This window comes from Balaenoptera ricei, chromosome 12, assembly GCF_028023285.1.
Source record: "Balaenoptera ricei isolate mBalRic1 chromosome 12, mBalRic1.hap2, whole genome shotgun sequence".
Taxonomy (NCBI): domain Eukaryota; kingdom Metazoa; phylum Chordata; class Mammalia; order Artiodactyla; family Balaenopteridae; genus Balaenoptera; species Balaenoptera ricei.
The window spans coordinates 34,805,821-34,832,824 of NC_082650.1; the positions used below are offsets into that span (position 1 = coordinate 34,805,821).

Consider the following 27,004-nt stretch of genomic DNA (forward strand, 5'->3'; position numbering starts at 1 on the left):
TTACTATGTGTCTTGTCGTGTTTCTCCTTGGATTTATCCTGTGTGGAACTCTCTGAACTTCCTAGACTTGATTGACTATTTCTTTCCCATATTGGGGAAGTTTTCAACTATAATCTCTTCAAATATTTTCTCAGTCCCTTTCTTTTTCTTTTCTTCTTCTGGGACCCCTATACTTCGAATGTTGGTGGGTTTAATGTTGTCCCAGAGGTCTCTGAGACTGTCCTCAATTCTTTTCATTCTTTTTTCTCTATTCTGCTCTGCAGTACTTATTTCCACTATTTTACCTTCCAGGTCACTTATCAGTTCTTTTGCCTCAGTTATTCTGCTATTTATCCCTTCTAGAGAATTTTTAATTTCATTTATTGTGTTGGTCGTCACTGTTTGTTTGCTCTTTATTTCTTCTAGGTCCTTGTTAAACGTTTCTTGTATTTTCTCCATTCTATTTCCAAGAGTTTGGATCATCTTTACTACCATTATTCTGAATTCTTTTTCAGAATAGGTAGACTTTTTCAAAATAGGTAGACTGCCTATTTTCTCTTCATTTGTTTGGTCTGGTGGGTTTTTACCCTGGTCCTTCATCTGCTGTGTGATTCTCTGTCTTCTCATTTTGCTTAACTTACTATGTTTGGGGTCTCCTTATTGCAGGCTGCAGGTTCATAGTTCCCGTTGTTTTTGGTGTCTGCCCCCAGTGGCTAAGGTTGTTTCAGTGGATTGTGTAGGCTTCCTGGTGGAGGGGACTAGTGCCTGTTCTGGTGGATGAGGCTGGATCTTGTGTTTCTGGTGGCCAGGTCCATGCCTGGTGGTGTGTTTTGGTGTGACTGTGGCCTTATTATGATTTTAGGCAGCCTTTCTGCTAATGGGTGGTGTTGTTTTCCTGTCTTGCTAGTTGTTTGGCATAGTGTGTCCAGCAGTGTAGCTTGCTGGTCGTTGAGTGGAGCTGGGTCTTGGCACTGAGACGGAGATCTCTGGGAGATTTTCACTGTTTGATATTACGTGGACCTGGGAGGTCTCTTTTGGACCAATGTCCTGAACTTGGCTCTCCCACCTCAGAGGCAGAGCCCTGATGTCTGGCTGGAGCACCAAGAGCTTGTCATCCACATGGCTCAGAAAAAAAGCGAGAAAAGAAAGAAAGAAAGAAAGAAGAAGATAGAATAAAATAAAATAAAATAAAGTTATTAAAATAAAAAGTAATTATTAAAAAAAAATTGTTTTAAGTAATAAAAAAAAAAAGAAAATGAAGAGAGCAAGAAACCAAAAAACAAATCCACCACTGATAACTGGCACTAAGAACTATACTAAAAGAAACCCCAAAAAATAAAAACGGACAGACAGAACCCTAGAACAAATGGTAAAAGCAAAGCTATACAGACAGAATCACTCACAGAAGCATACACATGTACACTCACAAAAAGAGAAAAAGGGAAAAATATATATATATTGTTGCTCCCAAAGTCCACCTCAATTTGGGATGATTCGTTGTCTGTTCAGGTATTCCACAGATGCAGGGTACATACGTTGATTGTGGAGATTTAATCCGCTGCTCCTGAGGCTGCTGGGAGAAATTTCCCTTTCTCCTCTTTGTTTGCACAGCTCCAGGGGTTCAGCTTTTGATTTGGACCCGCCTCTGCATGTAGGTCGCCTGAGGGCATCTGTTCTTCGCTCAGACAGGATGGGGTTAAAGGAGCAGCTGATTCGGGGGCTCTGGCTGATTCGGGGGCTCTGGCTCACTCAGGCCGGGGGTTGGGGGAGGGAGGGGTACGGAGGCGGGGCGAGCCTGTGCGTGCAGCAGAGGCCGGCGTGACGTTGCACCAGCCTGAGGCATGCCGTGTGTTCTCCAAGGTAAGTTGTCCCTGGATCACGGGACCCTGGCAGTGGCGGGCTGCACAGGCTCCTGGGAGGGGCGGTGTGGATAGTGACTTGTGCTCGCACACAGGCTTCTTGGTGGCTGCAGCAGCAGCCTTAGCGTCTCCTGCCTGTCTCTGGGGTCCGCGCTGATAGCCGCGGCTCACGCCCGTCTCTGGAGCTCCTTTAAGCGGCGCTCTGAATCCCCTCTCCTTGCACACCATGAAACAAAGAGGCAAGAAAATGTCTTGCCTTTTCCGCAGCTCCAAACTTTTTCCCGGACTCCTTCCCGGCTAGCTGTGGCGCACTAGCCCCCTTCCGGCTGTGTTCACGCAGCCAACCCCAGTCCCCTCCCTGCGATTCGACCTCCGAAGCCCGAGCCTCAGCTCCCAGCCCCCGCCCGCCCCGGCTGGTGAGCAGACAAGCCTCTCGGGCTGGTGAGTGCTGCTCGGCACTGCTCCTCTGTGCGGGAATCTCTCCACTTTGCCCTCCGCACCCCTGTGGCTGCGCTCTCCTCCGTGGCTCCGAAGCTTACCCCCTCCACCACCCGCAGTCTCCACCCGCAAAGGGGCTTCCTAGTGTGTGTAGACCTTTCCTCCTTCACAGCTCCCTCCCAGTGGCGCAGGTCCCGTCCCTATTCTTTTGTCTCTGTTTCTTTTTTTCTTTTGCCCTACCCAAGTACGTGGGGAGTTTCTTGCCTTTTGGGAGGTCTGAGGTCTTCTGCCAGCGTTCAGTAGGTGTTCTGTAGGAGTTGTTCCACATGTAGATGTATTTCTGATGCATTTGTGGGGAGGAAGGTGATCTCTGCGTCTTACTCTTCCGCCATCTTGAAGCTCCTCCCATTTAATAGTATTTCTTCATATAATTTGCTTTAACTCTTTTAAAATACCTTTAAAAGAATTTAGGGGCAGTTATCACTTTTTATAGATTAACACTTTCCTTTAAAGTCTTTTGGCCTCACCAATAAGTGTTCTTCCAGAGATTCAAAGAAGATCCCACCTGGTAGCAATGTACTAATTAGAGGCCATATGGACAGAGCTAGAGCTATGGGGTCCATAAAATTCAGTATCAAATTTTACCTCATTGTTGTTAAGGGAAAAAATGCTCTAATTCATTATTTCCATAAGTTCAAACATTGGTATAATGTTTCCCAAAGTTTCTTTCAAGCAAAATATCTAAGCTATTTAAAATTAAATTACAGTGTACCTTTGACATTTGAGTTTAATACTTGATGCATTGCCTTATCACATGCTACTCCCAAAGGCCAGTGATACAGAGTGATTTGTGATTTTCCTCCGTGTAAATTTCAGTTTCCTACACCAAGAGGTGGATGTATGGAAACAAGTCAGCACTGGGCATCAGCCCCTGAGTTCAGCTTTGCTTTGCCTTCTTTTCATTTCATCTGCAGGAAGTCTGCTGAAGTAAAAAGAAAAAAAACAAAACAAAACCAACAAAAACAATACTTGGGCATATTTCATGAACGAAATGAGTTATAGCAGTATTCATTAATTTGGAGATTTGTAAATGTCTTAGTATGCCAAGAATGTCAAAGATCAACTGTACTGTGTTTAGTAGCTAATCAGAGCTATCCATCTCTAAGTATTTTCTCTTTATTTCCCTTGGTTACCGTGTCTTTACAAATTTGTCTCCTGGAGAGGTATGTTTTTAATAAAAGAAAACTTGTGGCAAAAGGGTCATATTCCATGTGTGAAAGTATTTGCTCTTTAAAAGTACAGTTTCCAGACCACTCATTCCCAATTTTAAGTATTTATTATAAACTCCTAAATAAATTATTCCTTAAGCCTTTAGACTTAAAGAGATATTACTATATCTATGTACTATAGTCTTTTGGATTTTTAACTAATGAAATTGCACATTTGTCTCCTAGAACCACCAAGACCCATTGCTCCTCCCCAGCTGCTTGGCGTTGGGCCTACATATTTGCTGATTCAGCTAAATGCCAACTCCATCATTGGCGATGGTCCCATCATTCTGAAAGAAGTGGAGTACAGAATGACATCAGGATCCTGGACAGAAACCCATGCAGTCAATGCTCCAACTTATAAATTATGGCATTTGGATCCAGATACTGAATATGAGATCCGTGTTCTACTTACAAGACCTGGTGAAGGTGGGACGGGGCTTCCAGGACCTCCACTAATCACCAGAACCAAATGTGCAGGTAAGACTGAAGAGCTGGCCACTCTGCCAGTGAAGGAATCTAGCATAAGACATATAATATTCATACAATATTAAAAGTACTAATTATTTGGTACATGATTAGTCACACTATTCTAAGACTTCCAGTTGTAACCTTAAGTATGTCATAAATTTGACTTATTTAAGGGCAGTGTGAGTGTTTCTCTTTTATTTTTCAGTAGTATTATGAATCCACAGTCTTTTCTTTCATGGTAATTTTGCTCGGCTTGCTTGTATTTAGTCCAAAATCTCTGATTGATGCAGGTGAGTGTATTATATAGAGAGAAAACCTTTGCAGTTCAAGCAAATGTTGAATACCTTTCTACTATGTGGAAATTGTCTTCCTCGATAATTTTGTTATGGTCAGTGCAGAGGCCACATCTGATAATACACATAAGAAAAGTTACTCTGAGCCAATCCTCAGTAAGATAACCCTTCAATTCAGAAAATCCTGTTGTTGAGGATTAATGCAGCAGCTTGGCACCCAGCTGTAAGATACAGAGGCTTTCCTTATGTTTAAGCCTTGTATTGCCCTCCTAATGCCTGAAACAGAGTGGTGAAAATAATAGCACATGGAGAAAACACAAAGAAAGAATAAAAAGTGAAATAAAAAGTAATATAAAAGCATACATCCTAGTTCCTTATTGTACGATTGTTATAATGAGAGAAAATGTTAGCTATTTATTAGAGGCCCCTGAAAAGTTGGTCTAAGTTATTAGAGTATACTTTTAGTGCACTGTTTATTTTATTATTGAAAATAGTTTAATTTTTTAGTTCAGTGAAAGAGACATTTTTTATCCATCAAGCATTATGTTGAAACACCTGCAAAGTTAGTACCTGGGTCTATGCGTCTTGAACATTTATAGATTTAGGTTCTGAATATTGAAAACTAAGACCATGGGGATCTATGAAAATGTAAATGCCTGTAAAATGTCTTTTATTTCTTTAACATCTATTTAGCAGTTACAGTATTCTGAGGCTACCCACAAAGAGTACTGATCTAAGATCAAAGCAAAACCCATGCAATTACCTAATGTACTGTCATCCGTAAATAGTTTTTATTCTGGCTCAATTTTTATATGTTAATATTTATATATTAATTGTGAATATTAATATATTTCATATATTAATATTGAAAAATGCTCACCAATAGGAAGCTTAACTGCTCCATCATTAGTCTCAGATGTAGACAATAGAGAGTCTAGTAATTTGCTGATTGGTGTCATACATTTATCCTGTGGTTGAAAAATAGCTTAACCTCAAAAACACTGGGTAAGTCTCCATGGCTCAGCCTAAATCACGCAATTTGCTTTTCAAATTTGTTGTACAGCTAAGTCTTTTCATTCTAGGTAATGTGACAAATTATTCTTATTGTAGTAGATGAACTTCCTGAGGGGAAAAACAACTTAACTCTACAACCTCAACTAGTCAGAGAAATAATTTAAAAAGGAGACAATATGGAAACTGAGAAGTAGCTCACTCTTCCAAATTTAATATCCAATGCTGGGCTTCCCTGGTGGCGCAGTGGTTGAGAATCTGCCTGCCAATGCAGGGGACACGGATTCGAGCCCTGGCCTGGGAGGATCCCACATGCCGCGGAGCAACTGGGCCCGTGAGCCACAATTACTGAGCCTGCGCGTCTGGAGCCTGTGCTCCGCAACAAGAGAGGCCGTGATAGTGAGAGGCCCGCGCACCGCGACGAAGAGTGGCCCCCACTCGCCGCAACTAGAGAAAGCCTTCACACAGAAATGAAGACCCAACACAGCCAAAAATAAATAAAGTAATTAAAAAAAAAAATCCAATGCTAACATAAAAAGATGAATAGTGATGTCCATTTTACTGAAGATATTGCCTACACATATTTTCTGATAAAATTACCTTTTTCTGCCTACATTTAATCCTTATAAGGTATATACAAATTAAAATAATAAGTGTTAATTTACTATTCCAGAGATCTTCCTTGTGACTTTTTGTGCCCTAACTTCTTTCTTTTAAATATCTCATCTACCTTCTTATTTTTTTATTTCATCAAAATAGATCCTTAAAAATTCACAGTACCACACAATGTGTTGTTAATATAATGTAATTTTTTAACTTAGGAATTCTTTGAAATCGGCCATTGGTGTGAGGGCCAATGGAGATGGCAAATAAATGAAACTGTGGGGTTTTTTTTAAATATATCTTTATTGGAGTATAATTGCTTTACAATGTTGTATTAGTTTCTGTTGTACAACAAAGTGAATCAGCTATGAGTATACATATATCCCCATATCTCCTCCCTCTTGAGCCTCCCTCCCATCCTCCCTATCCCACCCCTCTAGGTCGTCACAAAGCATCCAGCTGATCTCCCTGTGCTGTGGAACAGCTTCCCACTAGCCATCCATTTTACATTTGGTAGTGTATATATGTCAATGCTACTCTCTCACTTCATCCCAGTTTCCCCTTCCCCCCTGTGTCCTCAAGTCCGTTCTCTACTCTGCATCTCTATTCCTGCCCTGCCACTAGGTTTATCAGTACTGTTTTTTTAGATTCCATATATGTACATTAGCATATGGCATTTCTTTTTCTATTTCTGACTTACTTCACTCTGTATGAATAACTCAATTTTGTTCCTTTTTATGGCTGAGTAATGTTCCATTGTGTATATGTGCCACATCTTCTTTATCCATAGCAAGATCTTTTTTGACCCACCTCCTAGAGTAATGGAAATAAAATACAAAATAAACAAATGGGACCTAATGAAACTTAAAAGTTTTTGCACAGCAAAGGAAATCATAAACTAGACGAAAAGACAACCCTCAGAATGGGAGAAAATATTTGCAAACGAAGCAACTGACAAAAGATTAATCTCCAAAATATACAAGCAGCTCATGCAACTCAATATAAAAAAAACAAACAACCCAATCCAAAAATGGGCAGAAGACCTAAATAGACATTTCTTCAAAGAAGACATACAGATTGCCAACGAACACATGAAAGGATGCTCAACATCACTAATCATTAGAGAAATGCAGATCAAAACCACAATGAGGTATCACCTCACACCAGTCAGAATGGCCATAATCAAAAAATCTACAAACAATAAATGCTGGAGAGGGTGTGGAGAAAAGGGAACTCTCTTGCACTGTTGGTGGGAATGTAAATTGATACAGCCACTATGGAGAACAGTATGGAGGTCCCTTAAAAAACTAAAAATAGAACTACCATATGACCCAGCAATCCCACTACTGGGCATATACCCTGAGAAAACCATAATTCAAAAAGACACATGCACCCCAATGTTCATTGCAGCACTGTTTACAGTTGCCAGGACATGGAAGCAACCTAAATGTCCATCGACAGATGAATGGATAATGAAATTGTGTTTTAAGGCTAGTTATGCTGTATTAAGTGGATGAAAACAACATGTTGATGAGCACTGATTTATCCCTATTGAATACTTATGTTCAGAATGCATATTGAGCTGCAGTAAGTAAAAATAGGACTGTAAAGTTCTTTGAGGTATTTTACTTTGAGAATAACCTTATCTGTATGGGAGGGGATAGAGTAAAAATAACTTATACTCATAGCTGCTTTCAAATTTATAAATGTCTTACATTTTGAAATAATATTGGTCTTTTTTTCTGATATGTTATTTGAGAAACATTTAAGTTGTGGGCTCTGTGGCATAAAATGGTATCAAGCTCACTCATCTGTAGTTTTACTTCCAACTGTAAAAATTTTTTTTTTAAACTATCTTTCACATGTGGTGAGTCTTTGTCACATATCTTTATTAATTTATTAATGTCCTTATAAGATGTGTTTGATGCAGGTTTTATGGTAAAAAAAAAAAAAGCGCTTATAGACTAGATTTCCAGGTACGTTGTAGATTGGAGAGAAACTGGTTACTGTTTTATAGGAGTGTCTACTAATCTTGCTCTATTATTAGAAAAAGAGGGAAAGCTTATGCAATTATATATTCTATTAATTTTTAAATAATCCTGAAAAACAGAAGTTGGATATAATTGATAAACATTACGTGTCTAAATACAGAGTCAGTAAAGGTTAAATTTATGATGTCCATCCACTTCTCTTCAAGGTTCCTTTCCCCAAGTTTAAGATCCCTCAGACCCTACCAGCACCAGCATCATCACTAGACTCAGCCTGGTGTTTTATAACAACAAAATAGAACACAACTTACACTATGATATTATCTGATATTTAGTACAAAAATTCTTCATAGTCTGGGGAAATGATCCCTTTAAGACACCAAACATAACTTTTGGAGAAGTTCCCATCTAATTCTATTAAATTGTGCAAACTCTGAATACTGGTTCTATAAACCATTCCATTTTAACAAATATTAGGAGAATGTCATGTTGTAGGGTAGTGTTTTACCATTAATATCATCTGGTTGAGTAAATATTCATTGCTTTGAAATAGCTATTTTAATGCATTCTACATGTTAGACCACCAAGAAGCCTTTTAAGATAAGTATAAAATTTTTTAGCTATATGTATGTGTCTGATATCAATTTCACATGAATTTCTTATAGGTAACAAAGGGATGATGATTACTTTCAGTGTCTCAGAAATTCTTATTTATTTTGGTGTATCACAGAGGAACAATTTTTGACTCCTAGGGACCTATCAAAGAGTAAATTAGTTACTACTTAGTATCTTAAAAACTCCATTTTAATGTAGTTAAGCCTTTGAAATTTTACTTCTGGCAATAGTAAACTTTTTCTTTCTTGGCAGAGATCTGTCAATAAATAATTTTACAGCAAGTTAATGAAATGGTTTTATTTATGTATTAATGAGTATATTTTGTATTTTAAATGCAAGTGTAGATTTTCATAATTCAGTATTGATTGGTACTGCTTTATAATTATTTGGATATTATTATCCCAATTTTGTAGCTGGTGAATCTAAGATTCAGGAAAAACAAAATAAAAAACAGTGATTTGTCTAACCTCAGCCAACTGGGCAACTGGGGCTCACACCCATTTTCTGGAACTTGAAAAGCCTGAATTTTTTCCCCTCTTTCTTCTACTATAGGCGATCTTCCCCCCCACCCCCCCACAACCCGCTTCCGGAGAGTGTAGCCTGAGTAAATGAAAGTATGACGTCTGGGAGGCATGTACATTTTAAAAAATTGAATCTTCATGACTGAATTATTCCTTGAGAAAACATAGCTTAATGTTTGCAACTTCAATTTTATTGAAAGCACAATGGATTAGTGTGCTTAACACTCAAGTGTACACTCTTAAAATTTTAAACAGTTAAAGAAGTGTAAAAAATGTTTTACACTATCCTTTTCTGAAAATGTCCTACCTAGTTGCCAAAGCTGTGTCTTTGTTTTCTTTCTGAAGTACATTAAAATCATTTGGTAAGTGCAATTACCTGCTTCAGGGTTACTCAAGTTAGGAGAGGTGGTAATTACAGCCTCTGGTGGCTGTAGCCACTTACACTTGCCTCATGCTTCTCTATGTGCCTGAAGGGTATGATTACTTAGTTGTTAGCTTACAGCCTGACCCATGTTATTGTTCACATAATGCTTTTTCAGGCATTTTATACATTTTTAAAAAGGTATAAATGTGACATTGTCTTAAGTGGGAAGTAATTCAAAAACTCCATTGAACAGTCAAAGAAAGCATACTTGTTTCTTCAGTGTGTCTGTTTCCTCTGGGTATACCATCTGGTACAGAAGCTAAGAAAATACAGTTTTCTCTTTCTCTTATTAAATGGAAATGAAATATGCCATCATCAGAAATTGTCTCCATTGCTTGCTTTGGCAATTGCATGTTAAAATTGCTCTTTTAAATTGCCTTCTGCTTCTGGGTAACCCATTGTGGCACTGCTTTATGATTAACTGACATTTTAACAGCATCTCCTTCATAGGGAAAGTCAAGAGTTCAGGGTGTCCAGAACGTCGTATATTTACACAGTTGGGAAAGCTACTCTCTACTCTTACATTGAAGTCCAGTGCTCTTGGCAATTCTCACTGAAAAATGTAGATCTATGAAGCAGTGAAAAAGAGAGTGTCTTATTTTAAACGTAAACATTTACTAAAACTGAATTTTTTTTCTCTCCTAAGTCCACAATGGAAGGAAACAAAACAAAACAATACTCAGGCATACACCAGAAACCACAGAGTAAGGAATTAAATTTTGGCCTTTTGGCTATAGTATCATCAGCAAAGTGGAACCATATATTGATTTTTATTGTAGTCTAAGATAGTTATCAATCACAAAGACTATTTATCATTGAAACTCAGCCTTGCAGTTAAACAAAAAACAAAATAAACAGCTCTGTAAGGATTGGTATGGTTTAACAGTGTAAGGTTGCCATATGGTTTGATTTCAGTTGAAGGCTTATATCAGTGCTTGTTTTAAAATTTTTTTGAAATTTATTAATATGATTTTTACATGGCTTCTTTATTGTTTTTGAGCAAAAATTTTAAAAGGCAATGCTATTATTATTGAAGTCAAAAAAACTAAATATAAAAAGCCATAAGAAAAGTAATGGAAAACAACAGTTCTTCAGTTTTCTTAAAAATCTAAAAGAGTAAAAAACCCTCTTATAGATTTTTTTCCTTTTTTAGTGAGTAATAACCTGATTTTGTTTTTCAGATTCTGTAGGGAATATTTCAGTTTGATAGACATTTATCTATTCAGAGAAACTTTTATTGGCTTTGTTGTTTGTTAACAGCACTGGGTTAAGTACTAGGTCTTCAAAGTTATACAAGCAGTGCCTTGCACTGAAGTTCCTAGTAGTCATGAGGGACAGCGCTATAAACAAAGAGTAAAATGCAAAGTGAGAACACTGAAGCTCTTCCTGTTTTTCAAGAAAGTGTTTCCGAGAAGCTGTCACCAGGAAAGGATGGCTTTTAAACTGGATCTTAAAAATTGACTATGAGTTTTTAAGGCAGAAAGAACAGAAAATAGAATAAAAAACAGAGGGAACCATATGCTTATGCCAGTTGTTAACATTGCTGATGTTTTTTGGATTATGAAAATAGATGGAGCATTGGCTGACTCTGGGCTGTGGTAGAACAGAAGCTGCAGGTGGGATGTGGCCAGGGCTAATGTAGCCCAGGCTGCTATCCTGTTATTTTTAAGAAGCAGATTGACATTACTGGATTTGCTTTTAGAAAGGTCATCTCTCTGTGGAAGAGGAGTTAGAGCTAAGGAAAGACTGGGAGCAGAAAGACCATGAAAACATGCTTATAATCAAAATATGCTGTCTATTATCTTCACTATAGCATGTCTCTCACTGTAGATCAGAAATAGGAAATATATAAATTCCTGGAAATATTGTCATTTCTAATAATCAGGAAAGTTCCTTTCATTAAAGGGATTTTAAAGATATTTTATAGGTGATCTAACTTACTTTATTGTTTGATTTACTTTTCTTTTTCAAATATGTGGGTCAACCATTGTCCTTAATGCGCATGCAAAATCCATGGTATAATACGTTATTGTAGAGGAGAAAATTATGAAGGATTGGAGAGAAATTCAAGAGCTACTGTGTATTTGATGGGATATTTATTCATTTCATAAATTTTATTGAGGTCAGAGTTGCTTACATTGCCATGCTGAGGACTGTAGAAGATACAACATTAGTAGGACAGGCTTCCTACTCTTCAGGAACTGACAGTCTAGTGTTAGAAACCATAATACCAATAAAAACATAGTAAGTTATATAATAAAAATACGAAGCACTTTGGAACTCCAGAAATGAGAAGGTTAATTTCTGACCCCAAAACCATTTTTCTCAAGCAATATGTTTGAAAACAATATCAACCATTCTTTCCTGAACACAGCTAGATTAACACTTGTTAGACTTATCCCTAATTCCTTAACTGTGAAATAATGTATAAAACAATGTGCAGCCGGTAGTCACCATAAGGATGATTTGCCTTCTCTTTTTCCTTTCTTCTAACACATAGGGAAACTATATGCAAAAATGGAGGCATTAAATTGAAAATATAATTCACATCCTAATTTTTAAAAAATTTTTAAAAAGATTTATTATTTATTTATTTTATTTATTTATTTTTTGTCTGCGTCGGGTCTTAGTTGCAGCATGCAGGATCTTTGTTGAGGCATATGGGATCTTTTTCGTTCGGCGCGCGGTCCGCTGGGGTTTCTTTCTAGTTGCAGTGCGCCGGCTTCTCTCTAGTTGTGCTGTGCAGGTTTTCTCTTCTTTAGTTGTGGCGCGCAGGCTCCAGGGCGTGTGGGCTCTGTAGTTGTGGCACACGGGCTTTGTTGCTCCGCGGCATGTGGAATCCCAGTTCCCCCACCAGGGATCGAACCCGCGTCCCCTGCATTGTAAGGCGGATTCTTTACCACTGGTCCACCAGGGAAGTCCCTCACATCCTAATTTAAATTATCAAAGTAATTTGTGTGGTTGCTTTTGAATTCTCTGGGGCCCATGGATTATAGCAATGTTATTCTAAATTTCAATGGAGAGAGAGATTAATTTATAATATAAGCAACTTCTGTTAACTCTGCTAGTGATCTATAATGCTAGGAACCCCAGTATAAGAGTCATGAAAGTTGAACAAATATGAAATCCTCTTTCCCACTGCCCCTTTTGTTTTTTGCCTCAGGCATGGGATGTACTGTTAACCATACGTACAGTTTATGGCACGTTTTCTAATAGCTGTGTAACTAATTAAATAGAGTTGGGCTGCTTTCAGCTTAAAATTGTCTTCTTTTGACTTATTTGGTTGCTAGAAAGCATTTGGTAACCAGTAAAAAATGACACTTTTAATTTATCCACAGTACTTTACTACATGCTGAGTCTGTTAACAGTATCATTAAGTGCTCTTTTTATTGGCTTCATTTGTTTTTATTGAATTTTGCATATGCAATAAAGCTGACAGGTGAAAATGATTTGAATAACAGCATCAGTTCCATTAAATATCCTGGATATCTCCTCTGGTCCTAGGTTTTTATTTGATATTAGAAAGTAGAAATAGTAGCAAAATAATATCTTAATAATGTCTTAAGTGATAATAACATAAGAATATCTGAAGAAGAAAACGACATGGGTAGAATTAAGAAGCTATGGGTCAAGATATCAAACACTAAGGGATGTGTTCTGTATGAAGGATGGGCTCAAGTGACTTAGCCTGTGAACTTCAGACCTCTTCAACGGTGCCATTTTGGTTACACTGGTACACAGACTTGTCCTTGATTTTCTTCCTTTTTACCCAGAGAATCTACCTTTGTCTTCAGTTGTCACTGCCTGTTTACTTCCTTATTTGAATTATAATTTATTTTCTTTGCTTTGGAATAAAAAGCAAAATTCTTAAAGTCAGGCTTTGGCAAAAAAAAAAATTGCAGTCACATTTTCTTGGGTAGGGTTTGGTGGGGGAGGAGTACAGCTTATTATTTTTGGAACTCACTTATTTAGAAACATTCTAGTTATAGTTAGTATTTTTGAAGAGTGTTGGTCATTTTGTATGATTTCTTGAGTGGAAAAAATTACTTTATAAAGATGTATCTCGTTATTTTCATAATTTAACTTTACTCTTAAAATCTGAGGATGTGATCATCATCTGAGAATTTCATTTTTTGATCTTCACTGTCTTCCTATAAGATACGGCCTTATTATAGCTAATAATTGCTGTAAGGATGACTCTTCCATCCTTTTTCCTTTCCACCAACCTGTATATAAACTACAGAGGAGAAAAAAGCATATTTGAAGGAAAAATAATGAGTGGATTCTAATCTTTAGTATTGTAAGTTACGTTACACTTTTTGAACCCAACAAAAAATGAACTTCAAAGGGCAGAAATTCATGCGTTCATGTCACCCTAAGCAAGATACGTGCAAATTCAGCTGTCACTACATATGACATGGCCTAGAAATCATTGAGTGATGTCCATTTTAATTGTCTCGGCCAAATAATATGGGTGAAGTTTGAGTTAAAATAAGTCATCTTTCATTTTCTGACTTTGTTACTATTTCCTACCTCAATGTAGTACTTCAAAATAAAAATATAATCATTAAAAAAGTTTATTTTTACGTGTTACTGTATTTTTAAGCCGATACTGTTAAAATATATGAACATCATATTTTTTGTACTGTTACATGTGAATCTATAATACTTTATTGTCAAAATACCTTTGTTTTAACATATTATATATACATATATATATAATAGGATCCCCTTTTAACAGTAATTATAGAAGGAAAGTGAAATAATTTCTCTGCCAGTTATTAGGCATTTCTTAAGTCAAGAGCACCATATACATAGGATGCTCACTCAAAATTTATGGTAACATTTATTGGAAATCATAATATATTGCTTTGCTAGACCTTTTTCTTCTCTGAGATATATCTTACAGGTGAACAGTGGAATGGATATGTAGTTTTGAAATATAAATGGCAGTATTCTTTGACAAGTTTGTTTAGATACTTCATTAACTATTTTTTTAACTCTTTTTTTGCCATCCAGTAAATTATAACAATAAAAGAAGTTTAAGAACATGTTTTAGAGGTTTAATTTCTCCAATACTGAACAATATAATCTTAAGCTGTCACTCATTTTATCACCATTATATGATGGCATTTTAGAGCTTTTGGGAAAAAATGTAACTTAAAAACAAATTGGTATATTGATGAATTTGTGATTTTTGGACCGATATGTTGGAGCTCACTCTAGTAGTTTAAGAACTGCAATATGAAGATAACAGTAGCTGTTCCTTCACCGTGCATTATCATGAAACGTGATGATGCTGTAGAGCATGAAGCTTTGTTTTCTTAAAACACAATTTACATACATCAGATTATTAACATAGACTTTCTGATGGGTTGGGCCAGCAGTTCTGTTGTCCTTGATTTAGTCAATGAATTTTGAACTCCTACCAGCACTATGGTAGAGCTGGGCAAAACGTGAAGAGATGACAACTTTTCTCATTTATCTTGTTTTTAAAAGTAAAATTAACAGGTAACTTAGTTAACTTCTAACAAGTGACAGAATGTGGAAACTGACTCATTCTATTTAATTTTACTTAAATGGGTTATTTTTCCTCTGTATTTCCAACTCACATAAAGTACATCAGTAGAATACAGAACTCTGCTTATTTTTGAAAGCAACAGGGAGAAAAATTTTTCTCTGAGTCCTCCTTCCAGCTGGCTCAGATAATCCTTTAATTTCTGCCTCCTCTTTATTTCTGGCTTACTGTCCATCAATGGGAACACGCATTTTTGTAAGGCTATGAACCAGTTACTTTCACAGCAGGTCAGCTCATTGAATTAAATTAATATTTGATTTTCTCAGCTTAAATGAACCAGTTTAGGTTTCCCTTTAAAATTTTTGCAATCAGTTTTAACAATTTGGATACCGCCTTAAAAATTATATAACTGAGGAATACTGAAAAGCAGAATTATTGTTCCAGAGTTCCCTTTTGTGTTTCTCCATTCTCTCTTCTGGTGAATTCTGCATCATAGGTATATGTGTGCACTGTGCATGTGTCTGCTCTCTAAAATAACCAGCTTTGCTCTGCTTAGGAGGAGAAAATGTGCTAGGGGAGCACTAACTATCCCTAAGCTTAATTTTTTTGGAGGTGCCTTACTGGAAGTCCCAGATTTCGTAAAGACTTCATTAGAATACATACACCCAAATAGTTTTTATACATTATCCATAACAAAGCATTACACTAAATTTCACAAATAGAATTTTTAAAAAAAAGCATTTTCAACACTACAGTGTTTATGCAACTATTGTCATTTTTGTCAATGCAGTATTATTTTTCTCCATGCCCATGCTTTTTTCTTTAAGATGTAAGTATAAGATATATACAAGTTTACATTCTGCTTATTTTACTTGCTGTGATATTAACTCATTTCCCATGTTCCCACAGGACATTCTAACCATCATCTTTAGTGATTGCTTAATATTCTATTGGATATATGTGCTAGAATATATTTAACCATTCTAATAAAGGTTTAGGCTAACTCCAATGATTGGCTATTGTGAATGTTGCAGTGAGGATTATGCACTTGTCCTTTTTCTACGTGGCTGAAAAGTACTTGACACATACTCTTCAGCTACTCTGTAAGTACTGTATTAGTACACTTTAATGGACCAGCAAGGGCATGCATTCAGTCATGCAGTTTTAGCACAAGAAAGTACTTTATAATTAATCAAGTCCATGTCCCCCATTCATAACTATTCTGCACAGAGACTCAGTGAGGTGATCTGATCAATATCTTACAGCTATTTGATGAGAAAACCAAAACTATTATTCAGATTGCACTTTTTTGTTGTTGTTTTTAAACATTCATGTGACTCCCTTTTTAAAAAAAAATTTTTTTTTTTTAATTTATATTTTTGGCTGTGTTGGGTCTTCATTGCTGCTCACAGGCTTTCTCTACTTGCAGCGAGGGGGGCTACTCTTCGTTGTGGTGCATTGGCTTCTCATTGCAGTGGCTTTTCCTGTTGCGGAGCACGGGCTCTGGGCGCACGGGCTCAGTAGTTGTGGCACGCAGGCTCTAGAGCGCAGGCTCAGTAGTTGCGCACGGGCTTACTTGCTCCGGGGCATGTGGGATCTTCCCAGACCAGGGCTCGAACCCGTGTCCCGTGCATTGGCAGGTGGATTCTTAACCACTGCGCCACCAGGGAAGTCCCACAGATTGCATTTTCTTGTTTTCTTTTATGTGAGTGTGTCCTACGTGCCAGATAGCGCCTTGAGTGCTGGGTATTCTAAAACGAAGACTCTGCTCTGCAGCCACTCAAAATCTGGGGAATCATGATCATAGTAATTACCATGCATTGAGTACTTACTATGCACCAGGCACTAGTGTAAACTCTCAGATTCAAATCCAGGCTGCCTGATTGCATATCTTTGCTGAGCTGCCCAGAGAGTTTAGCAGATAGGTATATAGGTAAATAATTAGACCAATAAGTGGCATAATAGATGTGCTTTCAGGATTTATGGAAGCACAAAGGAGCCTTGAAGTAGGAGTAGAATTTTATGAAGCAGCAGATCATGAGCAATTATGAGCTGAGATTTGTGAGTCAGTAAAATCTAGATTAAAAGCTGACTCTAATATTTACTACTGGGCAAGTAAGAATCTCTCTAATGTTTCATATTGTCATCTGTAAAATTATGATCAATAATTGTACCTGCCCAACTTGCTGTTTCTGAGGTAATCAGTCACGTGCTAAAGCTAAGAACTGATTGTTAAATTTTCAGGAATTTTGCCAGCCAGTTTTAAAATCATTATTAAAGAATAAATCATACAAACTTACAATTATATCAATTATATTTTAAACAAAAGTAATACATACTCAAAGGTTCCTAACTATTTTAATATAGTGAACTATAATCTATGTTCTTGAGACTATCTGTGTCTATTTTATCTGTATGTTGGAGATAAGACACATGAACGTTTATCTCTTCCAGTTCTGTCTTGGGAAGCTTAAAACTGTAGTGGGAATATTAGAGCATGGAGATTGGCAAATGCTGCAAATCAGGACTTTTTTCCCTCACCACCTCCTCTGTTTTCTGGAGAGCCAAAACCATGTTGAAAGTGCTAAACATTTTCCAGCACACCACTAGAGATAATGCATGCAAAATGCTTACTTAGCGCAGAAACAACCCACAGTAAATATTAGCCATTTCTACATAACAAGCCATTTCACTAAAAACAACTTTTCTCTGATATTTAAAAAATTACTAACATGCAGAATATCTGAAAGAATTATGCATTGAACACAACTACAGTTTTCCTTTTGTTGTACTTCCTATATCACATATCTATCCATCTTTCCAACTTTTTATTCGTCTATCAGTACATCTTAACTTTTTAACATTATTTTTTAATACATTAGAATATTTTGTTCAAGGGAGTGATTTTTAAAGAATAGTTAAAGAATAAGTAGTTTGAATATTTTTACTGAAATGTTTAGAATGGTTTGGTTTTTAGAAATATTTCTCTAGTGGTTGTTGGGAAAAGGATTGAAAGGAGAGTTCAGGAGATTTAGAAGGCTTCTAATATCAGTCTAGGCAAAAAATGGATCAGTGCTTGAACTGAAGCAGTGCAGATAAGGATTCCAATGCTGAGGCAGAGATGAAAGAGATTTGAGAGTTGCAATCAGTAGAATTTTGTGACACATTGGAAGGAATTCTGGCTTGGAAAAGTAAGGTATAGTGACAGGTTTTAACTTGAAGGGGTAAAACATTGGGAAAGTGTTGGAAGGGAGGTTGCTATGTTTAGTTTTAGAAATGAGATATTGGGTAGGCAGTTAGTTTTATTCATGGATCTACAGTTCAATAGAGAGGGTAGAGAGCAGGATATACAGATTTGGGCGTCATCACCATTTCATTCGTGATGTTGGAGTCATAGGTATGCTTTCCTTGAATTAGAAATTCAAGTAAATTTTGTTCAACCACATTTAAAAAAAATTTGGGGGGGGGTTGAATTATATTGTATACATTAATATCTTTTTGCATGAACTATTCAGATTACTGAAACTGTTAAATGTTTTTATGTAGAACCAACTTAAAAAAATACAGTGGCTGTTTTTTATTTACAAATGCATTAAACTTGATCAGTATATACTTTAAAAAGACTGATTAGTTTGTCAAATTATGACATCCGTAGTTACATTTTAAGTGTTCCCCATAATGGGTAGCTCAGAGCATTATGCTAAAGACAGAATCAAAATGTGGTTTAGTTTTGGTTTTCACCAGCTGATCCTAGGTGAACTTGCCCTCTGTTGAGTGCATTTCTGTCTTCTTTCCCATTTGCTCTCTGACCTCCTTTGGTACCTCATCTCAAAGATTCATGGTGTTCTTATGCAGAATGCATGCCTTTCAGGAACTCCACACCATGACAGGAGAGGGTCATGAGCACGTGTAGGAGGGATTAACAGCAGCAGGGACTTGGTCATTCTTTGGGATGCTAGTATGCGACAAACAGTTGTGTTTGCACTAATATCCTAATAGAACTTTGAGTTATAACAACTTATTTTTTCAGTTTTGTATCAAATTCTACACTTGAGTGCTTTGAAAATGAACTAAAATAATTACTGTGATTCTTTATACCCTCAAACCAGAAGCCTCTGTAGGACAAATTTAAATAACTAGACTTTCCAAGGATTTTCACCAGAGCAAATGAAATAAAGTACCTATTTCAGTGAATAGCAGAAAATAAGTGTTTCTTTGTCAGATTTTAGTGGAATGTTCTTGTAGTCTAAAAAGTAGGTCGGCAAGACTGAGATTGTATTGTAAAACAGCAGTACAAATATCTTCTTAAGGAAATGACTCTACAGTTACCTATTATTAAAAAAAACAGAAATTTTAGTGATTTATTCCTTAAACTATTCCTTAGTCTTTGAGTATAATGCTAATTATATGGACTAGGTTAATTGGATTTCTACTTTTTTTAGCTGATCACTTTTTCTCTCAGTTACAATATTTTATAATTGTAATTTCGTAAATAATCAGTAAGCCCTTTTTAAAGCTCTGTTTATTCTAATCATTTAGTTGTGTACAATTTCAATGAAAGGATTCTCAAAATACATTCTAAAGTTGGTTAATCAATTCTTTTATTATCTTTTAAGATGAGTTGGTATGACCTCTATTATGAAATTGACTCTCAGAGAAAGTGTCAAAGTTGGAAATCTATTAAGCTCCTGGAAATATATTTTGACAGAAACATGTATACATATATTTGTAACAGTAAAGTTAAAATTGAGTAATATTACTATTATTTTAACTTTAAAATCATGAATTGATCTGATGCAGAAATCTTCAGGAGTTAGAAGTATTCTTTTAAAAAAAATAAGAGGGTATAATCACAGCCTTTTAATATACCTGTCATCAAAAGTCTGAATAATAGAGAAATGAACATGGACCTGCATGCAGCAGAACAGTAGAGCAGAGATGCTCCCATATTACAAACAGTACACAATATTTTAATTTTCATGGGACTAGTAAACCATTTATTATATTACGGTTTTTAGCAATGAATAGTGCATATGTCTTCAGTTAAAAATATATCCTTGGCTTGGACAGGTGGTATTTAAGAAGTTTGGAGTGAGAAATGGTTTGGCAGTGTAACAAGGCATGGTAAAGTGCCTACCTTGAAAAGAAAGAAAAAGAGATAGACATTTCCCATTACTACCTACTGTTAAGGCGCTCACTTTATCCCTAAACCTCATGCTTGTGGCAATAATCATGCATTGTCATTTTCTGTACTAATATGAAAGGGCAATTCAATCTTTTTGACAAATACTGCATCACTTATGGCTTGGCAAATTTTCATCACACAAACCCAGTTGATACATATATAGGTTGTGACACTCTGGCTGAAATGACTTTGGATTAACTGTATCGAGGAAAGTAAAATTTTATTTAAGGCGTTATTTTTCTTCCATTTTCCTTTTCCTCTCTTCCCACCCCAGCCTACCCTCACTCTTGCCCTGAGTTCAAATTCATCCTACTTCCTTGTTCCTTTGTAACTATATCATTATATCCAGAAAATGTCTTACAGTGAAATTGAAGGAAGCTTTCCATGTATGTTTGTAATTTGCTACTTTGTTTATATTTTCTCAATTGTGTATGCACATCTATGTCCACATGCACCAATGTACAGTCTAAGGGATTCACAAAATTTTTGCTTTCTTACTGGGGCTCTTTTCTCTAAAAAGACCTATTGTATAGTTTTTATAACCGTAGCCTCTTAGAGTCATTCATAGTCTCTGAGTTGGTGTGAAGTATGAACAAAAAAACAAAGGCTTTTTGCTTTGATGATGTTATAGTTACAAGTTTTGTACTCCTAAAATGTCCTTTGCAATCATGCCTGGTTTGGAAGTAGTTGTTTTACTTTTTTTCTTCTTTAGTTGCTACATCTTAGTTGCTATATCTCTCGTGGAGAGGAAATGAAAGGTTTATTACATTATTACTTTAAAAGATGACACATGAATTCTGTGCTGACTCCCAAAGTGGCACTCCTGAGAAAGAGGTCATTTCTCTGGTAACTTAATATGCCAGGTAAGATTTGCTTGTATTTTAAATAAAGTTACTGAGTTAGGAAATATTAACTTTAGAAAATGCAGACTAAAATCAATAGTTTTTCTAAACCCCCAAACAAGATTGCAAAGGAATTATTCATGTCTTTATCCTCTTTATCATTCTTTCTCAGTGAAGTACCCTATGTTGAGTAAAAGCATAACAAGAATAACAAGTAGAAAAATTTTATATATGATTTTTAATTTAGAAATTAATGATTACAGTCTTTTTTCCATAGCAAATAGCAAATGTAATAAACTTTTTGGGAAAAATGTTTGGTATAGTTTTTAATTTAAACTTGTACCTTTAAGATAGATTTCATTTGCTAGAGTGCTTGCCATCAAACACGATATTAATGAAATCTTTACTATTAAAATTGGATTGTTTTTTCCTGGCCCTGTACATATTCTGCCATTTTGCTTTTCTCACCAACCAAGTTGTAATAGTATTTTGTATTGTGGTGAGGTTTGAACATATACTTATTTATAAGGCACAGTACAGGCTTTGTCTCAGGTTAAACACTGGAATGCTTCCAAAGAAGTTTTTTTTTGTTATCATTGTTGATTAATTTTGGAAATTTGTATATTTTAATCCTGAAGTGGCTAGTTGTTGTTTGATGATATTGATAACCTAAGTGAACTTAAGTAACAGAAAACATAATACCAGTGTTGATTTTACAGGATATAAAACATTATTCAAATAGTCTTTATTTTATTATTTATATATTTACATACAATTATATGTGTTATTTACATCCTTCTTAATTTCAAGAACAATTTGAGATGGTTTACTAGAACATACAAGATTGAACAGAAGAAAAGGAATTGATAAGTAACTTGGGAGAAAAAGAGACACTAGGGGAAAAAAACAGATAGATTTAGGGGGTAATAAGAGTAAACAAACATTTATGTCATTGAATCTGGTGTTATTAGGTAGACCATAGATTTGGTTCTGAGTTTATTAGTAGTAAAAGCAAAATCTGTGTCAGTTAATAACTATGATATTGTTTATAATAAAAAGCTAATGTTTCAATCACTTACAGCATTCTAAGAACTGTGCTCAGTATTTGACACGTAATTATGTTATTTAATTATTGCAATGCCCCACAAAGTGGTGATTTGTTCAATTTTACGTATGCCAGAGAGGAATCTCAAAGAAGTTAAGAGTTTTGTCCCAGGTCACACAGCTATTAACTGGTTGAGCTCGGATGTGAATCTGGATACTTCTGACTCCAAGATCCGTAGTCTTATCCACAGAAGTCATAGTTTTCATAAGATAAATAAGTCAGTTTCTTCAGGAAAATATACCTTGTCTTAATTCTGAGCCTAAGATAAAAAAAAAATCTTCTCTGGAGCTCAGCCTTGGTTTAAGGATAAACTGGAGCCTCTCTAGAGGACTGTCTGTAATGCATATCCTTCAGGCAATCCTTTTGAGTATCTCTTTCCTCTTGTTGCTACCAAATTATTTTGTCTTGAGGCTATGAGCAAATTGATTTTCTAAAAGCTAGTCTCCTATGAACAGTTAATATTAAAGCCACAGGAAAACTTGCTGGTCAGAATTTTAGTATCTTTTTCCTCATCAAGATCTAGAAAAAATACTCATATAATTGATACCTAAGCTAGAAATTCATCTATCACACAGAATTTTGATAAATATCCAATGCTATATTACATAGTTTTAAACCATTTTTACATATCTGTTTGCTTTTCTATCATCTTTTACCTATCGAACTATAGTTGTTCTATTTTATAAACTTTTACAAAGATGATAAATTAGGTTTTAGTTTCATTAATTTTTAATAAATCCTTGAATATTCATTCATAGTACCACATGAACTTTATAATAAACTTTATTACTTATTTTACTAAGGTAGAGGTATTTTTGAAAGTTTGTCTTAGTGAAGGCAATGCAAAAAAATTAAAAAATATCCTCATTAGTGGTTACGAAAATCTTGATTATTTTACTTACCTAGTTGTGTGTAGGTTTTGGGTCTGCTTTGTATTACTTTATGTATGTAGATATTTTAAAAATAAGGTTCGTATTTCCTAATTGTTTTTAGTGCCCGTGAAGTCAGTTTGATTTTTCTATTGCATTCCTATCATAGTTTTAAAGGTTGAAATCAAGTGTACAAGAAAAGAACAAAATTGCCTAAATGTTCTATCATGCAGGAAAAAAAAATTCGATCATTAACTTTTGGTGAATTTCATTTCATGCATCACTTTCTATGTGCATGTGTGTGTATGTATTCATATGTGTGTAAAGAGGAAAAAGAGAGAGGAAAGGGTTAATGGTTGGATAAAATAACTTGTAAAATATATTCCATATGCACTAGTTCTTAACAATAAATATTTAATTAATTTTTCTATAATAAAATAGGAAACTAGGTAAAACTAAAATAATGACCATCAGCTAGGTAAAATGTTCCCATCACAAGTGTTTCTTTCCATTCTTTCTTTGGTTCCTTCCTTCATAGAAGTTTTATTCAATGCAACGCACCAAAAATTCCTGGGTGATTTTATAGCAATTCTAAACATAAACTTGCACACATAAAATTTATAGGATATCCATGAAAACATGTAGAATTGCATCTGTGAGATTTGTATGAAGGAGTGTTATGTTTGTTATAATATGGGAAAACAAATCTAGTCAATGAGGTCAAGTATGTTTTAAAGATCACACGAGGTAAGAAAATGGATCGTAATAAATATTATAGGGTCAAAATCATTATATTTTGAAATTCAGTATTTATTTTGGATGGTAACTCTTGACTTTTTGCTATAAACATGAATATCCTAATTCACTACCACTAATTATTAATTAATTAATAACGTATTAGAAATATTGTTATTTTACATTGTGATGTTATGTAACATTTGTATTTCATTTTGTAGCCATAATTCTTACTGCTTTTTCACACTACTTCCACATTTAAATGCTTGTAACCAGTCATTTTACCATGATTTATCTACTCCTTTGTTTTTCGTTTGGTATATCCCTTTTGACTGGAATATTCCCAATAGATTGTTTTGGAGAATGTGGTGTTTTGAAGGTATTTTTAAAAATGTATTAAATGTATGAACAAATATATCAAATAACCTTTTCTCTTAGTTGTAAGTTTTGATAATTATCCATGTAGAACCATATCAGTCCAGTTTATTAATTTGTGGCTGAAAAATTATTCCACTCTGTGACTTGTCATTTAGTACCATTCCTCTGTAGATGGTCATTTACATTATTTCCAGGTTTTTTTCAATTATAAACAATGCTGTAATGAACATTTTTGTGTATGTCGTCTTCTAGAATATACAAGTTTTTCTCTGGTATATAACTAAAATTGGAATGGTAATGTCATATGGTATATCCATATTCACTTTTACTAGAAATTGTCAAATTGCATTCCAAAGTCTTATATTTGTTAATACTTTGACCGGCAATTATTAGAGTTCCAACTTCTGTACTTCTTCTCTAGTATTTGATATCGTCAGACTTTAACTTTTGGCACCCTGAGTGTAAAACTGAAATTTGTTTTTTTAATTTATATTTACATATTTTAATTATTTACCTAATTAACCCAAGCTTGAACATCTTCTTACTTGGTCATTTGGATTTCCTTCTTTGTGAATTGTGGCAACTTAATTTTCATCTCCTTTTGTTTTATAGCCCCTTCTTTGAACTTTAATTGTTTACAATTAGAACATTTTTATTCTCTGAAATTTCTTTGAAAATATGGAATCACTTGAATGTCTCCCTGTTTTCTTTCAGCTAATTTCATTTTTCTGTATATTGTCTACCTTTTTACAAATGTTCCTTTCCTCTGGCCTTCCTCCCACCTTCAGTGATTTGCTAAATGTTTTTAACCTTCCACCATCCCCAACTGTATCTTTATTTTATGCCTTTTTAAAGCAGTATTTATTAAATGCACATCAGCAAACTAGTTCATTCCAACTAATGATTAGAATGCAGATATTAAGACCCAGTTCTGTATTTAATAACTTTTTAAAGATGGAGATATTAATTCTGTATTAATGGTGTCAAAGCCGACTCATATTTTTTTATCACAAGTTGGAGGTGCTGGAGAGTTGTAGTTTTACCAGAATAAACCATAATATTACTGGTCAGCCAATTTCATGTAATATCATGTATAAAACTCAAAGTCTAAAGCTATTAATAATCCAGAACAACCAGTGGGTAAAGATTTTCTTTTATGGAGAAAGCAGCTGAGACATAAACATAGGGTCACAACTTGTAATAACTAAGACTATAGGATCATGCTTTATTTGAGAACAGATGCCGTACTTTCTCCGTGATGAGAGTTACACTGCTGAATTTGAACAGTTGTGTCAGAGTATTGCCTTTGTCTCTGATCATCATTAAAGTTCCTTTTCAAATATCTTTATTTATGCATGGATGTCTATATTTATGTATAAGATGTGCCGTATAGTAGCTTCAGTGATGGCCATTACTGGGCGATGTATAGAGTTGGTTATGGCATGTCCTCTAGAAGACAATGGTTGGAGATATTCATGAGAGATTTATGTGTGTGATGGGAGGGAGTTGTAAGGAAAGATGATGGAGGAGACTGGAAAATATTCCTTTGAAACAAGGGTTCTTAACCTGGGTGTTTTTGAATTAAACTCAGACTGCTGGAGAATTTGTACATAAAAAAAAAATTACATCTTATTTTCTCTAACTTCCAACTCTGAGTATTTCCTTTAATTGTGAATAAAGGCCACAACCCATGATAGTATTAGTAACATCGATGACTTTATTTCTAACAAACATCACAGATATTTTCATATCACATTACAGATGTTGTAGATAACTTGAAATATCACTTACCCTTACCACTACTTTTAAATTGCAGTAGTTTATAGACCTGTCTCTATTTAATGCATTACTAAACACGTTTATTACTATATTACATATTTAAAAGATAATATATACCTGTTATTCATTATAACTTGTTTCCAATGCAATTCTCTGTATTTTATGCATTTGTAAACCTTCTTCTCATAAGAGGACTGGACTTTAGTAGACTGCCAAAGGGAGTCATGACATAAAAAAGTGTAGGAACCTTTGCTATAAGTGTAAGCTAACTCAGCTTGCTTTTAACCTGCCTTTTCCAAATATGACAGCATCTCTCCATTTTCTCTGCCATCAAGCATAAAGTTCTAAGGGAAACTGAACTTTGAAATTGAAAAATATTTTTCTACCAATCTGTTTATCACATTGTTTTATTTTTATGGAATAAATGTACCCCAAATAATAGGGGAAAAGACAAATTGGTAACTTATTTATGTCTGTTCCAGCCCAAAGACATTTAAAACATCACAGTGGAGAAAAAGCAGAATGATAACTGCATTTACAAAAATTTCTCGTTAGAAAAAAAGGATTTTGTTTTAATAATTGATGGCATAGAAACATCACAGGTTCTATTCCTTAATAATCTTAGGTTTCATTTTGATGGTTTGAAATAATTCTAAGAAGAATTACTGATACAGTGATAAAGTAATAAGAACACCTAAAATTGTGCTAGTCACATAGAAAAGAAAAAGGAAAAGCATGTCATTGTTGATGTCCACATACTATTTTTTTCTGAGGTCTTGATCACCATCTCTGAGAAGGACACTCTGCAGATCTTATTAATATTTGCAGCTTTCTGTAATTTGTTTCACTGCTCAATTTTGAACATTAATGGACCTCACCCAGATAGAGTTAACTGGAAAGAGAATTTACTCATTCTTTGACTAATTGAACACATAAGAACGTATTTAGTTCATTCTAGGATTGAAATGCAGCCTTCGCCCAGGATTTGACAATTATTTCTAAATATAATTGGATCTATTGCTTTTACCTCAGGCTCTTTCTCTATATGTAACAAGTTTAAGACAGTTTTAGTGAGTGTATTAGCTATGCCCACATTCTGGCTTTCCTCCCACAGATAGACTTG

At 35.1% G+C, this 27,004-nt stretch overlaps 1 protein-coding gene across 4 annotated transcripts in view; it reads left to right on the plus strand.

The window, feature by feature from the left end:
- PTPRK (protein tyrosine phosphatase receptor type K) overlaps window positions 1–27,004 on the plus strand; it is a 553,733-nt gene that overhangs the window by 335,239 nt on the left and 191,490 nt on the right. For all 4 annotated transcript variants that reach the window (XM_059941247.1, XM_059941248.1, XM_059941246.1 and 1 more), the window contains exon 7: window positions 3,731–4,024. In XM_059941247.1, coding sequence (XP_059797230.1) covers window positions 3,731–4,024 — 294 coding nt within the window. The remainder of the gene's footprint in view (window positions 1–3,730; window positions 4,025–27,004) is intronic.